The sequence below is a fragment of the Rana temporaria genome, chromosome 11 (assembly GCF_905171775.1).
Source record: "Rana temporaria chromosome 11, aRanTem1.1, whole genome shotgun sequence".
NCBI lineage: Eukaryota > Metazoa > Chordata > Amphibia > Anura > Ranidae > Rana > Rana temporaria.
Window position 1 is genome coordinate 69,452,971 of NC_053499.1, and position 17,339 is coordinate 69,470,309.

Genomic DNA, 17,339 nt, shown 5'->3' on the forward strand with positions numbered 1-17,339 from the left:
CAGACATGTTTGGCCGTGTGTTGGCCCGAGCGGACCATTTTGGGACGGATCGGACAGGTTTCCAGCGGACAACTGTTTCCCGGACTTGTTTTAAAACAGTCCGCTGGAAACCTGTCCGCCCGGACATGTACGGTCGTCTGTACAGACCTACCGTACATGTCCTGCCGCCCGCATCCCTCGCATGCGTCGAATGACTTCGACGCATGCGTGGAAGCATATTTAAGGCGGCCCGCCCACGTCGCCGCGTCATTGTCGCGGCGACACCGCGTCATCGACGCGGCGACACCGCGGACACGCCCCGCGTAATGTTTACGCGCGGGCTTCTGTTCGATGGTGTGTATAGCCATCGAACAGAAGTCCCCGGGCAGTCCCCGGCCAGACATGTCCGATGGAAACGGTCTGCAGACCGTTTTCATCGGACATGTCCTGCCGTGAGTACAAGGCCTTATGGAGACAAGCATGTAAGGTTCCGACGGGTTTAGGTTTATGTGAAATTTCTTTGCTTTGTTTACTCAAGTTCTTTCTCTGTTGTTCTGAATCATATTCTAATTACAAAAAACTCCATGTAAAACGTATCTATTCATGTATAAAACTCTTTTTTCTAAGCCCCTGAGTATTTGTAAAATATACAATGTGGCCCTCATATTAAAAAGTTTGGAAACCTTTGTTATACAGAAAAGAGAAAAGCAGTGTGAATGTACAACTTTTGATCACTTTCAGGAGCTATGTCACACAAGGTGGAGTGATGTGCCTTTTCAGATGGCTGTGAGAGAGAAGGAACACCCATATGCATAACGTAAGAATGGATCAAACAATTGAATATAGGAACCCAAAATAATTACCATATATTACCATGTAGTGGCATATATTCTAATGTGGTTCACTTCGTTTTTTGGGTTTCTGAGAAATGGCATTCTGGGTCTAATAAAATGTTGTTAGCTGTTTGAACCATGTTAATAAACATTTTTAAATACATTAAATGGCTTATAGCATTACCACGTAGTAACTATTATGATCTGATTTACCAATCCAGCATACTGCTGTTTGATTCTGTGCTTTGTACATAGTTATAGAACTGTCATCTTTAAATAGCCTGCATATATGTAACCATCACCTATACCAAGTAGAAGATGATTTCTATATATTGTACCATTCATTTTAAACTATCAGTTTGTTAGGGACTTACTGCTGTTGGTGTGGTAAGTCATAATCACTCCACAGTGTGAAACACATAGAAATACCATTTGTCATAAAGACTAATTCTATCTACGAAAAACTTTAAATGGCCATTGTTTTTATGAAATACGTGACAATTTAACATTACTTCAGCAGCTGGTTAAACAGTAAAAAAAAATGAATAAAATGGTTACACTGATTTTGTGTTACAGCCGATTAGTTAAATTTATAAATGACCTTCTCTTGTGCATTGGTTTTCCAGCAGGCAGATATAACTATGCATGAATAAAAATCAGTGTGAACAGCCTATTTAGAGAAACAGACTGAGCTCACCTATTCCTAAAAGCCACTATAATTGGTTAAACACTTCCAACATATGTCAAAGTCTAACATTTGACTGTTGATAGCCACATGCAGCGTACTGTATCAGCTTTTGCCATTTAATACAAAGTAAGGACGTGCAGATTTTTTCTTCATTTCTCATAAATGGCATGTGTGACAGTAATTGCATTATAATTAAATAAATCACACTGAAGAATTATTTTTCCTAATCTTATAAAACCACTTTAAAATATCTAAAAATAAAAATATTACAGAAGAATAGGAAGATTTTACTAAGTAAATATGTTGGCATTTTTCTCCTTTATAAACATACAAAATAGGTAAACAACTTACATGCATACACACAAAAAGATCATACATATGCATTTACACATACGCACGCACACACACACACACATACACACACACACACATACACACACACACACACACACACACACACGTGAGTTTGCATGTAAGGCAAGTCTACCCGTTTCATAATGAAAATCATGAACTAACACGAAGTACGAAAAATACTAGAGGTAGTCTGCTGTTTGTGGGTTTTTTTGTTAGTGATATTTTTTGATGTAAGAAACTGTTCAGATTGTTCATTTCTGCTAAAGGCTTCTGTGCAACAAGTCTAACTGTATATAAACACCATTTAATAATGCAAATATCCATCCATAGGTCCAATGTAAACGAAGTGCTTGATGATCTTTATAAACTGTATCCAAAGTCCACTTTGATGCCACAAAGCCTGTCAATAAATGTACCTTAAAAGTCAGGCAAATTCATTTCTTACTGACAATGCAATTCTCTTCATAAGAAAAGATTTCAAAATAGTGGACTGTTCTCCTTGGAATGGATGATTCTTTATGTTTGGTAGAAATGATGATAGTGGTGGTGATGCTCATGGTGATGATGGTGCTCGTGTCTTTGTACCAAATGTCCAGTATGACCTTCATAAAGTAACATGCTTGGTAGATCCCTCACATGCTCATTCTCCACAACATTTACAGGAGACTGGAAGGCTTTGCACATCTGGTGACTTTCCTTAGCTTTCTGTTTGCTCTTTCTGTGTGGCTGCTGAGGTGGTAAAGGATGGTATGGATAACCCTGTCCCATAAAAGCAGCTGGAGAAGTCACGGGAATTGACATACCATGGTTAGGTTTGCTTCTTGGTGTCCTTCCTGGCTGGCTCATTGATGCAGTAACATTTTTAGTTGAAGCTTTGGGGCTTTTTACAGAATGTTTGTTGGACTCCTGGCCTCTTTGCCTTTGTTGAAGTTCTACCATTTTTGGGTGAGAAGGGTCTAGAAGACAGAAATGCCCAGGATCCAGTGCCTGGGACCTCCTCTGGTGGAGGTACAGGGTTTCTGGTTCATGGGATCGAGATCTCATCTGATTAGAAGGTCTTGCATGAGAATCATTTTTTTCACCTGTGGTTGGAGAACCTAAGAAACACAAAATTTTTATTCACAACACAGAATTCAAATTGGTAAAAAAAAAAAACATTTACTTGATACTTGATCAAAGGAGAAAAAAAAATATACGTGGTCTTTTGGATATAAATTACGCTATATATATATATATATATATATATATATATATATATATATATATATATATATATATATATATAGACATATCTATCTATATAATATAGTATTGTTTTACCCACAAATTCATTTTTCATGTTCTGTAAAGAAACTTCCACCACAATGTTGGTCAACTCCGCAGCTCCTCTATGGGATCTAACCTGCCTTGGCTTTACACACACAATAAAGGGGATCTAATCTGAGGTCACTGCAATTGATGTCACATTGCCAATTAAAGGCACGCATGTGTGCATGTCCTCACTATAATTCACCTGTTACCTGGAATTCAGTGGTTCTATATACAGTATCCCACAAAAGGGAGTACACCCGTCACATTTTTGTAAATATTTTATTATATCTTTTCATGTGACAACACTGAAGAAATTACACTTTGCTACAATGTAACGTAGTGAGTGTACAGCTTGCATAACAGTGTAAATTTGCTGTTCCCTCAAAATAACTCAACACACAGCCATTAACCAATTACCTCCCGCCCACCGTCAAATGAGCTGAGGAGTACAAAAGACAAGTGTGTCTTTCCTACAGTCAAGCATGGTGGTGGGAGTGTCATGCGGCACTCGTTCTGGCTGAACGTCATATGACAGCTTTCCAGAACGACCGCTCTGGCGCACCCACGGGGGACACGCAGCACGGTGATCACGGCATGTTGCTAGGACAAGGCGCGACCCAGATCTCTGTAAAGAGCCGTGGCTCTTTAACCATGTGATTGGCTGTATCCAATCACAGCCGGTCACATGTAAACACGGAGATGCCAGTAATCGTCGCTCCTCGCCTCACACTGACAGAGTGTGAGGAGAGCCGATCAGCGGCATCTCCTCTTAGGGGACAATTAGGTATGTGATCAGGACACTGATCATCAGTGCCCTGATTACAATAAAGTGCCCAACAGTGCCAGTAATTAGTGCCCACCACTGCCAGCAATGAGTACCCACCAGTGCCAGCAGTCAGTGCCCACAAGTGCCAGCAATGAGAACCCACAAGTGCCAACAATGCGTACCCACAAGTGATGACAGTCAGTGCTGGCTATCAGAGTCGCCCATCAATGCTCATCACTGCTGCCCATCAATGCCGCCCATCTGTGCCCGCCAGTGCCGCCCATCTGTGCCCATAAGTGCGGCATATTCGTGCCTCCTTATCAGTGCCAGCTAATTAGTGCCCATAAGTGCCGCCTGATCAGTTCCCATAAGTGCAACCTCATCAGTGCCCATCAGTGCAGCCTATCAGCGCCCATGAGTAAAGGAGAAAAATTACTTATTTAAAAAAATTACTGACAGAAACTTAGAAAAAATTTTTTTTTCATTTTCAGTCTTTTTTTTTCTTTCTTTTTTTAGGAAAAATAAAAAACCCAGAAGTGAATACTGTCACAGGGCAGTATTCCGACATGATAACAACCCCAAACACACCTCCAAGATGACCACTGCCTTGCTAAAGAAGCTGAGGGTAAAGGTGATTCACTGGCCTCAATCCCTATTGAGCATCTGTGGGGCATTCTCAAACGGAGGGTGGAGGAGCACAAGGTCTCTAACATCCACCAGCTCCGTGATATTGTCATAGAGGAGTGGAAGAGGACTCCAGTGGCAACCTGTGAAGCTCTGGTGAACTCCATGCCCAAGAGGGTTAAGGCATTGCTGGAAATTAATGGTGGCCACACAAAATATTGACACTTTGTGCCCAATTTGGACATTTTCACTTAGGGGTGTACTCACTTTTGTTGCCAGCGGTTTAGACATTAATGGCTGTTTATTGAGTTATTTTGAGGGGACAGCAAATTTACACTGTTATACAAGCTGTACACTCACTACTTTACATTGTACCAAAGTGTAATTTCCTCAGTGTTGTCACATGAAAAGATATAATAAAATATTTACAAAAAACGTTAGGGGTGTACTCACTTTTGTGAGATACTGTACACGGATCAACATTCAGCAGGGACCTGCCAAACAGTGAGATACTGTTGGTAAAATCTAATGCCCTGTGTGTGGGCCCCATCGTTTTTTTCCCCATCGGTGAAAAGAAATAGAACCTGTTTTACATTTTTCCTATGGTTAAAAAACCAATAGAAAAAAACGATCGTCTGTGGGAAAATCCATCAGTCAAAAATCCACGCATGCTCAGAATCAAGTCGACGCATGCTCGGAAGCATTGAACTTAATTTTTCTCAGAACGTCGTTGTGTTTTACGTCACCGCGTTGGACACGATCGGATTTTTAACCGATGGTGTGTAGGCAAGACTGATGAAAGTCAGCTTCATCGGATATCTGATGAAAAAATCCATCAGCCCGTTTTCATCAGACAAACCGATCGTGTGTACAGGGCATTAGTCTTGCAAGTCCAAGCAGAATAAATTGCAAGAGATCAGCAATATTTTATAATTCAAGTAAACTGCTAATATCAGGCACACTTGGCAAGCTATATAACCCATGATTCAGTACAGGTGTGTCCTGCCAGTTATTAGATTTAGATACTGTCAAGTTTTTGATGCTGCATAGGATTCTGGTATAAAGATTTCTCTTTACTTCCTCTTAGGCCGGGTACTCACGACCAAACATGTATGGTGAAAGCGGTCCGTCGGACCGTTTCCACCATACATGTCTGCCAGAGGGCTTCTGTACGATGGTTGTACACACCATCGTACAGAAGTCCGCGCGTAAACAATACGCGGGGCGTGTCCGCGGTGTCGCCGCGTCGATGACGCGGTGTCGCCGCGACAATGACGCGGCGACGTGGGCGGCCCGCCTTTAAAATGCTTCCACGCATGCGTCGAAGTCATTCGACGCATGCGAGGGATGGCGGGCGCCTGGACATGTACGGTAGGTCTGTACTGACGACCGTACATGTCCGAGCGGGCAGAATTCCAGCGGACTGTTTTAAAACAAGTCCAGGAATATTTGTCTGCTGGGAAAAGGCCCGGCGGGCAAATGTTTGCTGGAATTCGGCCCGCTCGCGCCCACACACGACCAAACATGTCTGCTGAAACTGGCCTGCGGGCCAGTTTCAGCAGACATGTTTGCTCGTGAGTATGGGGCCTTAGACTGCAAGTGAGGGTGAAGCCCTATACACACGGGCCAGAATCTCGTCAGGAAAAAAAATTCTTTTTCCTGACGAGATTCTTGGCAAATATCACTTGCCGCCCGAGTGTTCAGACTCTCCTTTCAAAAGAACCGCGGTTCTCTTGAATGGCAAGAACGCAATGACGCCGAGCATGCGCTCATCACATTCGATGCCATCCCCGCCATCTTGTTGCACCCTACCTATGCCTAGGAAGCTACCGCGCATGAGTCAAAGTAATTTTGAGCATGCGCGGGTTTCCACGGCGACAGGTAAGTATACACACTCACGGGTTTCTCGGCAGGAAAATTGCAGAGAATCTCACAACGAGAAATATAGAGAACATGTTCTCTATTTTTCTCGTCTAGATCCTGGGCAGTTTTCTTGTCGAGAAACCTGAAAGCCTCGTACACACGCTCGGTATACTCGGCAAGAAAGCTCTGCCAGCAGTTTTCTTGCTGGTCCTTGCCGAGCGTGTGTACGAGGCTTTAGTCTTGCAAGTCCAAGCAGAATAAATTGCAAGATATCAGCAATATTTTATAATTCAAGTAAACTGCTAATGTCAGGCACACTTGGCAAGCTATATAACCTATGATTCAGTTTGATTATTACAATGCACTTTTTAAAGTATCTTTTTACAAACATGCTGGTTCGCAATTATACTTCCGTATTTAGCTGCTAAAAATTTACTGCACTGGCACATGCATAGAGAATCACCATAGCGAACAGCTGCTAACAGCATTGTATTAACAGTTGGCCGTTTCTGAGATTCCCTCTATAATTCAGCTGTCATTACAGCATATTTTTAGAGACTAAATACAGCAGGATCGAAGCAGAAGAGCACATGTGGAAAAGGGTACTTTAGATCCCCAAAGTCTTATTGCATTCAGGCAGCTGAAGACCGTATTGCCTGCCTAAGCATGTATGGATTCTGTATGCCATTCGATTACACATAGATATTGCACCAAATCAATACATAATACAGTACTGTATACTGATGTTGCCGGCAGCTAATTTATACGCTTGTGCATTAATATGTATGAAATCTCTACTTTTTTCTAAAATGCAAAAGCAGTTTCCAGATGAACACAACTAACTTTTTTATACCCCAACTGTTAGCAATACACACCTGGTCCAAACCTTGAAGTGTAATTCTCTATTCCTGCAAGATCCAAATAGTGGTTTCTCCTTTCAATGTTTTCATCCACACATTGCCTCAGACATTCAGTCTGTTCTGTTTCATTTTCAGCTGGGTTATGTCTATGAGAGATAACAAAGAACAGGATACGTCTGGGAACCACTTTCATAACATCTATGAACAGATAAAAGAATTTGCAGCAACTATTTTTGTTTATTTTTATATTACAATCTGGAGGAATTTTCTTCTCCTTTTCCTTTCATCACTCTGTCTTAGCTTGCTCTTAAAGTGGCAAAAAAGTGTCGACAGGTATGCTTTTTAGGACAGTTAGTGCCAGTTCACACTACCGCGACTTGGGATCCGACTTGTGTCGTGCAACATGAGAAATTCAATTGAAGTGAATGAGAGCCGTCTTAATGTACACTACTGAAGTCGCTGCGACTTCAGAAAAGGTTCCTGTACTACTTCAATCCGACTTCTAGGCAACTTGTACCCATTGATTTTAATGCCTCTAAAGCCGGATTGCATCTTAACTGAAGCAACTTTACAGGAAAAGAAAATAGTTTACTCAGGCAAACCCCTCCCTCCCACACAGAGCTGATTATTCTGTGATTGGCCACTGCCAAATATTATTATTTTTAACTATATCACACTGAGACGAAGCAGTATTTATTCCACATACAACCAAAGTCGCCTGTCCTGAAGGCAACTTTAAAGGGGTTGTAAAGGTAAATGTTTTTTCACCTTAATGCATCCTATGCATTAAGGTGAAAAAACATCCGACGGTACCGCCCCCCCCCCCCCCCAAACCCCCGTTTTACTTACCTTACCCCTCGAAAGTCCCGCGCGTGTCCACGTGATCCTCTTTGGTTCCCAGCCTGGCCGTTGATTGATAGCAGCGCAGCCATTGGCAGGCGCTGCTGTCAATCACAGCGGAAGACGCGGCCGAGTGATACAGTCGGCGGCTATGGCCGCCGCTGTATCACGGGAGCGCGCTCGCAAAAGCTTTCCACCATGCTTGCTCGCTCGCATGAAGGTGGAAAGCTTTTGCGAGGAGGAGCCGAGACAGCCGCCGAGGGAACCCAGAAGACAGCATTCGGGGACACTCTGTGCAAAACGAGCTGCACAGTGGAGGTATGTATAACATGTTTGTTATTTATTTTATTTTTTTAACTTTGCCTTTAGTGTTCCTTTAAGTTGCGTTGTAAGTTGCTCCAAGTCACGCTGAAGTCGCGCTGAAGTTGCCTTGCAAAGTCGCACTGTAAGTTGGGTTTTACCCCTGTGTGAACGGCACTAAAGACTGTGACTATGTCTTCTGTCAAAGTTGAGGCTCCCTGCTAGCACTCTGTTCTGTAAGTGTATACTTAGCTGTGCATGCACAGCTCAGTGTACAGTGTTAACATGTTTCTGTGTAAGGATAAAGTAACATGTGTATGCATGCACAAGAGCTACATTTTCCGGTCCCGGCAAATTAAAAGGCCGAAGACTCTGAACTTGGAAACACCGGTGATGAAGGGAAGTGCTGAGATTGCAACGCTTTGCTAGATAAGCCTACTAGCACATTATGTCATAAAGCTCCAGGGGCCAAACATTTTTCATTAGGTGTGGCAGTTTAGTTGACCTTTAAAATGTACTTGTCACGCACTTGTGCCTAAGGCTGCCATTTTGAAACCTAAACAAACCTTTATAGAATGCAACCTATGGTACTGTATATAACATTATTTTGCTGATGCGGATTACATTATAATTGGCAGTCTCTCAGATTAGTATTTTTAAAGGGAACATAATAATAATTTTATTTATAGTTCTCTTCTACAACCTTACATTTTAAGCTCCAATAACACTGCATGCAGTGAAGTGAACTTTTATCCTTACCAGACTTTAAGTGATTACTATTTGTTGGGCCTCATTTCTGAAAGAGGCAAGAGAGATATACCCAATTGAAATGGATGGAAAAAAAGCTACTGTTCTGATTAAGAAGTATGTTTTCATGTCTAAAATGTGTGATTAGAGTCAGGACAGGGTTAAAGTGGTTGTAAACACTTTACAACCACTTTATGCTACAGGTAAGCCTATAATAAGGCTTACCTGTAGCTACCCTGGATATCTCCTAAACCTACACGTATCCCCTGTCTCCTGCATGTGCTGATGTCAACTGCACATGCGCATTAAATGTATGTGCCGTTGCTTCAGTCAGTGTGCCGTTACCGTTCAGTCATCGTGGCTCTGGCCAATCACAGCGCCGGAGCCTGCAATACCCGGAAGTCACGTCCGGGGAGAGATGTCGCCGTCCAGAGGGGGGGGGGTACGAGGACTGCTGCGGGGGGCTTTGAAGCAAGGTAAATAATTCATAATGAGCTAGTATGCTATGCAGGGCTTTTTTTTAATAGGGTTTACAACCACTTTAAGGAACTAAATTCTGTTTAAAGAAGATTTAAAAATATGTTGAGCTACATGGAGGTACCTTATGATACCTGTTTTTATATGTTATTTGTTTTGTTTTTTTGTTGGGTTACTTTAAAATAGATAATTTTTTAGTGGTAGACATGTAAATAAACAAAATTAGAACATTTTTGTCTGCAAACCACTAATATATGGAAAATTTATTTTAGACAGAATAGACAGAAATACAAATGTTTTAGCATGTAAGGCCTTGTACACACGACCGAGTTTCTCGGCAAAAAACAGCAAGAAACTTGCTGGGAGATATTTTTTTGCCGAAAAAAAAAACGGTCGTGTGTACATTTCCGTCGAGGAAACTGTCGAGAAACTCGACGAGCCAAAAAGAGAGCATGTTCTCTATTTCCTCGACGTGAATGGAGAAAATTGGCTTGTCGAGTTTCTCGACAGCCTAACAAGGAACTCGACGAGGAAAACGATGTGTTTCGCCCGTCGAGTTTCTCGGTCGTGTGTACAAGGCCTCAGACAGCAGCAACCAAAATCATTGAGTATATAGCTTTGCATGGAGTTCATTTTTTATGGAGTGTGTATGTCCGGTATTCTACAGCATTTTGCCTGTTAAATAATGGCAGACACAATTTAAGTCCTATAACACTGAGTGAGTTTGGTGGTTAGTTCCAAAAAACTATTATTCAACTTTTCATTTCTCAGGGAATGTTTATGTGTCTTCCTAGAACTGTCCCTGTTGCTTCTCTATATCTAGGCATAACATTTCCACCCTTCAGACATAACACTCCCTTTTATCTTTTCCTTTGTCTGTCTCTATCTTCCAAATCCTAAATTCTGTAAATCCCAGGACCGTAAGCAGTCTAGCTTCTGGGGCCCATAGAATACTTTTTATCACAAAGAATGGACTAAATTAGCGCCAAAAGGTCTCTACGCAGAGAGACACAAGAAGCTACAGCCATGCTTGGAATGTGAAACAACGAAGCATTGGAGGAGAAATAAGATCAGCTGCTGCCAACAAAAATAATCCTGCAGGGACATGGGACCTTCAGACTTTTCAACATTGCAGATTTAAAAGTATATTTTTTATATAAAAAGATACAGCTTCTGTATATGTGGCTTACAGAATATATAAGGAAACCATACATGAGGGCGGTCATCTCATTGCAAATGCACACATTTAACAATAAAAATCAAAGCAATTTTTTTTTCTTTTGTAGAACGTCAGGAAAAGTTAAAAACCCTGCCAGAGTTGAGGACATTTCCCTTCACTTCCTCCCAAAGATGCTACAAGAGATTGGAGGAAATCTCCAAAAGCGAGGGTAATTCCTCTCTTCGACAGCTGTCCTCCCAACAGGTAACCTCATCAGAAGATTGCCTCTCACCTCTTGTTCTTGGCACAATTTGAAAAAAAGAAAACATAAAACTTGATAGAAGGTCTAAAAACCTTCCCACTTTATCCAAACGGAAAAAGGGTTATGCTTAGGGTTACAGTCTAAGAATATTTACCTTCCTAATCCACGCCTTTTTTCAGAGTTCCGTAAATCTTCATTGACCTTGCTGTCACTTCTGTGTCTCCCATTTTGCACCTCTGCAAAAAAAAAATCAAAACTGACAGTCACATGATTGATAACTCCCTAAGGCCGGCCATACACTGAATACCGGTTTGGTTGCTGATAAACCACCCGAAATTCACTTTGTGGGTAGCTCTGCTGGCACATTATCATCCAACAGAATATGCATAGTAGTGCTACAGCATGCATCTAATGAGGGAGGTATAGCTAACCCCAATCTATGGATATATTATTATATATAGCCAAACATGTACAACATTTTGCAGACTGAGGTAAGAGGATCCACCTTCTCCATCAGCTGATAAGTGCATGTGTGCACTCCAAAGCCATGCTGGTAGGTTAATTGGATCCTTTCTAAATTGTTCCTAGTACAGCTGAACCTCAGATTACGAGCATACTCCGTTCCAGGAGTATGCTCCTAATCCAAAGTACTCGCATATCAAAACGATTTTTCGCATTAAGTCAATGGAAACTAAAATAATTTGTTCCGCACTGACTTCAATGGGATGCAATACCGAATGCGGCCAGAGGTGGGGGGCGCCAGAGAGCGCCGAAAACGGCCAAAAAGACACTTTGGCTTGTTTCCTGCGCCCCCGTACTTAAGGCCAAATGAGGTACTGCAGGCCAATGTTCGGCTTTTCTCGGTTCCTGCACCCTGTACCTCAGGCCAAATGAGGTACTGCAGGCCTATTTTCAGCTCTGCTCGACTTCTGCGCCCCTACCTCAGGCCAAATGAGGTACTGCAGGCCTATTTAGCTTGAATTCTGCTCGTCTTGCGAGTCAACACTAGCAAACGAGTCAGATTTAAAAAAAAAAAATGTTCACAAATCAAAGCGCTCTCAGACCAAGTTACTCTTAAACCAAGGTCCCACTGTATGTGTATATATGAATGTGAGTTAGGGACTTTAGAGTGTAAGCTCTTTGAGGGTAGGGACTTATGTGAATTTACAATGTATACGTAAATCGCTTAAATTGACAGCGCTATATACATTAAGTACCTTAAATAAATAAATAAATAAATAAAATGTGTGGTACAGGAAAAAAAATTAAAGGTGTAAGGGAATGGTATGTTCTATTCTCTGGGTGGAGCTCCTGTTTTTGAAACGCTGAATAAAATTTGGAGACTGGTTAAGGAATTATCAGGCTTGTACTAATTTTACATCTTTTTAGGGCAATTACAAGGCATCCGGAAAGTTCTTACAGCGCTTCACTTTTTCCACATTTTGTTATGTTACAGCCTTATTCTAAAAAGGATTAAATTCCTTATTTTCCTCAAAATTCTACAAACAATACCCAATAATGTCAATGTGAAAGAAGTTTGTTTCAAATCTTTGCACATTTATTAAATATAAAAAACGGAAAAAAAAAAACATGTCTCAAAAAAGTTGGAACAGGGCAACAAAAAGCTGGCAAAGTAAGTGGCACTAACAAGGAAGAGCTGTAAAAACATTTTACAACTAATTAGGTAAATTGGCACTTAGAGAATGTCTCAGAAGTAAAGATAGGCAGATGTTCACAAATCTGTAAAAAGCTGCATCTAAAAATTGTTGAACAATTTCAGAATAATGTTCCTTAATGCAAAATTGCAAAGACCTTACATGTATCATCATCTACAGTACACAATATCACCAAAAGATTTAAAGAATCTGGAGAAATCTCTGTGCCTGTGATCTTTGGGCCCTCAGATGGCACTGCATTAAAAATGGGCAGGATTGTGTGATGAACATCACTCCATGGGCTCAGAAATACTTAAAAAAAACACTAAACACAGTTTGCTGCCATCCGCAAATGCAAGTTAAAGCTCTATTATGCAAAGAAGAAGCCATATTTAAACATGTTCCAAAAATGCTGTCTTCTCTGGGCCAAAGCTCATTTAAAATGGTCTGTTGCAAAGTGGAAAACTGTTCTGTCGTCAGACGAAAAAAAAATGTACATTCTTTTTGGCAACCATGGGTGCCGTGTCATCTGTACTAAAGAGAAGAGGGACCTTCTTGCTTGTTATCAGCGCTCAGTTCAAAAGCCTGAATCTCTGATGTATGGGGGATGCATTAGTGCATATGGAATGGGCAGCTTGCACATCTGGAAAGGCAGAATCAATGCTGAAAGATATATCCAGGTTTTAGAGCAGCTGAAGCCCCCATCCAATGTATTTTTAAGGAAGGTCTTGCATATTTCATCAGGACAAAGCTAAGCTGCATACTTCATCCATGACAACAGCATGGCTTTGTAGTAGAAGAGTGCCGATGCTTCACTGGCCTGCCTGCAGTACAGACCGTTCACCAATTGAAAATATTTGGCGCATCTTGAATAAACAAAATATGACAAAGACCCAAGACTTTTGAGTAGGTAAAATCCTAAATCAGGCAAGAATGGTACAACATTCCTCGCCCAAATCTCTACTGGTCTCCTCAGTTCCCAGACTTTTGTTAAAATAAGAGGGATGCTACACTGTGGTAAACATGGCCCTATGCCAACTTTTTTGTGACGTGTTGCTACCATCAATTTTAAAAATTACCTTATTTATTCTTAAAATTGTACATTATCTCAGTTTAAACATTTGTTATGTTTTCTATTGTGGGTAAAATATGGGTTCATGGGGTTTACAAATCATTGCAATCTGTTTTCATGTAGATTTTACACAGCGTCCCAGCATTTTGGTAAACAAGGTTGTATTACTATTCATTTTAATGACAGCTGATAGGATATTACATGAAGCCTAGATCATATTTGGTGTGCTTACTGTTAAAAGTGGCAGCTAATGCAAATCTAGGAAGGAGCAAATACACTTTGAGGTTTGAATATCTTCTATTACACAAATATAAGCAAGTGTCATCTTTCAAAGAAAAATTCCCATAAGGGGACCACCAAAGAAGACAATTTGGATTACCTGCATGGTTGAGCAGGGTGGTTCTCTTCTTCAGGGTGGCATCTGGAGCCACTGACAGCTTGACCCTCAGAGTTTTACTGGAGCTACTTGAGTGATTCACGGATGCATCAAAGACTTCATATATAGTATGAAGCAAACTTGTAATGTCCTAGAGAAATTCAATAATAGCATAATAAATGATTATGAAAAGAAAACAATTCATGGATTCCAATTAAAAAAAAAAATAACTACATTTAAACTCTCACAGACAGTTGTCAGCTACTGTCAGTGAGAATCACAATATTCAAAAATTTTCTTGACCTCTAGGAGAAGATATGTAGCTGTAGGTTTTTAACTCTCAATGTTTCTTCAAAGTAAATATTTAGGCTGGGTTCACACATATGCGAATTGAATGCAGGTTTCCCTGCATTCAATTCGCATAGCAGGAGAATGTGATCGGCTCTCTATGGAGCCGGTTCACATATATCCACAGCGGGTTCGGTGTGGTGTGCCGGAAAAACGTGTGCCTTTTTTGGTACGTTTCAGGTTCGATTTCAGCCCAAAATTCGGGCTGAAATCGGACCTGAACCAGTGAACCAGCACGCACCGGACCCCTGCTGAGCGCCGCATGCGGCAAGAGTGTGAACCCAGCCTCAAAAGTACAATCTAACAATTTCAACAAATATATAAGACAAGGCAGTAAAACCACCAATTTATCCTCAACTGTGTATATTTATTACCTATCTTGGTGCCTGACCCTTGTAGGAATTTTGAAGAATCTATTTTGCCCAGTGGCAAATATTTAAATGTTCTTGCAACAAAGTGTTAGCTGTGTCTGGGCACACCCCAATCACCCCGTGACATACTAAATCCCTCTACTTCCTGGTGCCTTCCGTCTCCCCCCTGCAGTGCTGCCAGCTTCCCTCCTCTCCCATCGGCTGCTGCTGAGGTAGTTTTACAATTGAGTGCGGGTGAAGGTGCTGGTATATATTTCATTTATTGGCCCCTTCCTTTTTCTAAATGAACACAGTGAGTGATCTGCACTGCATTCATTCTTAATGGAAGTATAGTAAACTATGCTGCTCAGCACTTCCCATTCCTTCACTATGCAGCTAAGGCTGCAAAGAAAGCTACTGGGGAAGCACGGTCCTCAGTCCCTTTCTTGGTCTCAAAAGTGAGACATCAGGGGTCTGTTTAGACCCTTGATATTTCACCAAAGCCCCCCAATGGGGCTTCTAAAAAATATATATATATATTATAATAATAAAAAATAGTGTAAAGAATAATAAAAAAAAACGAAATTATAAAAAATAATAAAAACGCCTGACACCGTCCACTGCCCTACTGACACCGTCCACAACTCTGCTGAGGTTTGTGCTCTGGGGTGCATACCCTAATGCAATAGGCTGCACACACCAATGGTCTCTGAAATCATTTTGTAAAACTTCTCAGGATACTAAGGTTTGCTATATCCATCTTCAAAAATGCAACCAATGAGCAAAATATCTTACGGACACTGGTCAGTATACAGTAGGTCTTACCAACAGCTTGATAACATGCGTTTCTAAGTGTCAGAATTGCTCAGTATTACATGCAGATAATTCCAACAGACAGTAAATGGGACAATGCTTTCACAATGTATGTGCAACATCTGAGCAAGAAGTAAAGTCTAGGTAGTTCCGAAGGTGGAAAAATGCACATGATGATCTAGATCAGGGGTCTCCAAACTATCTAAACAAAGGGTCGGTTTACTGTCCTTCTGACCTTATGGGGGCCGGACTGTGGCCAGTGGGAGTAAACTATGTCCCATCATTGGTTTTAGTGGAAGGAATAGGGCCCTATTAATATTGGTGGGAGGAATAAAACCCCATCCTTGGTGTCAGTGGGAGGAATAGTGCCCCATCCTTGGTGTCAGTTGTGGATGCAATAGTGCCCCAAGGGCCGGATAGAGGCAATCAAAGGGCAACATTCGGCCCCAGGGCCGCAGTTTGGAGACCACTGATCTAGATGATATAGTTCATCTTTCTCTCTGGGAAATTTGCCCGGCCATGAATATCATAAAGACGTTTTGTAAACATATTTGTTTCTACAGTTTTTTCACCACAGGTGAAACTTACTGCCCCTGAAAAAAACAGGAGTGAGTTAACCAATTTTCTATCACCTCCAAAAACTACAATGGCAGTTAAGAGCAGAGGAACCCTGTAAGGATAAAAAGCCGAGAAAAACACTGCAATGGCTGAAAGAGTTAATGGAACAGAGCAGCAAAATGAGTGATCTTGTTCTTTTATAGCTCAAACACGCTCATAACGTTTTACGGATCACAAAACATTAGTTCAATTATCAGAGCCCGATTAGCCATTTTTCCTTACAAAGATAATTACAGGGCAGCCTGTCAATTGTAGAAAAAGACCTCAAGAGTAAAATAAATTGGACTGTCAATTGAGGAAAGTACTCCATTAGCTAATTCTTTTCAACAGGAGTATTAAAGCTATGCCGTTATCTTAACACGCTCACAAAGACAGCACTGAAAGGCTCATCAAAGCCATTAGAAGCGGGGTGTTTTCTACACTCACTTGGCAAGAGAGTCACGGAACGTGTCATCCTGGTAATGAGACAGTTCATATGCAGAAGATTGGCAAAGAGAATAATGTACTCATCAGAAGTACAAACATTAAAAGCTCCTGCTTTAAGGTCAGCTCTAAGACAAGAACGGAATCTTTCTAGTGAAAAGGTATTCAGTGCTGCTAGGATTTATTTTTTCAATTAAAACTTTCAAATACGCGAACTGCGGTATTTTCATGCTAATAACCTAACTAATGACTTTTGCACATATAGACAGAGAAATGGCATACATTTATAAATCAACCTACAACTAGGAGACATATATATAAAAAAAAATGATCCTCACAATTCTATCCATTCATCCCCTTTCCTTACAACGGCAGATGAACAAACTTTTATAAGCTCTGCCAACCCAAAATCTAAAACATATTTTAAACTGAAAGGGGGCTCAGAAGATCCAGATTCTTCTGCCACCAGTCATTGGACCACTGACAGTCCACTAAGTACCTAACATATGTCCATTATGACTTAAATTAGCACAAATCAAAAGGATTACCAACTGAAAAATAGAATCTTTTAATAGTTTTTTGTGAACCTTCAAAATTATACCACAAATCATTGCTGCATAT

At 41.1% G+C, this 17,339-nt stretch overlaps 1 protein-coding gene across 1 annotated transcript in view; it reads right to left on the minus strand.

Annotated features, from left to right (window-relative positions):
* Nucleotides 1–1,054: 1,054 nt before the first annotated feature.
* Nucleotides 1,055–17,339, minus strand: part of NKD1 (NKD inhibitor of WNT signaling pathway 1) — a 126,747-nt gene continuing 110,462 nt past the window's right edge. Inside the window, exons 7-10 of the mRNA XM_040328707.1 lie at nucleotides 14,170–14,317; nucleotides 11,218–11,299; nucleotides 7,294–7,424; nucleotides 1,055–2,951 (exon numbers count right to left, since the gene is read on the minus strand). Of these exons, the coding sequence (XP_040184641.1) occupies nucleotides 2,371–2,951; nucleotides 7,294–7,424; nucleotides 11,218–11,299; nucleotides 14,170–14,317 (942 nt within the window). The 3' untranslated portion in view covers nucleotides 1,055–2,370. The remainder of the gene's footprint in view (nucleotides 2,952–7,293; nucleotides 7,425–11,217; nucleotides 11,300–14,169; nucleotides 14,318–17,339) is intronic.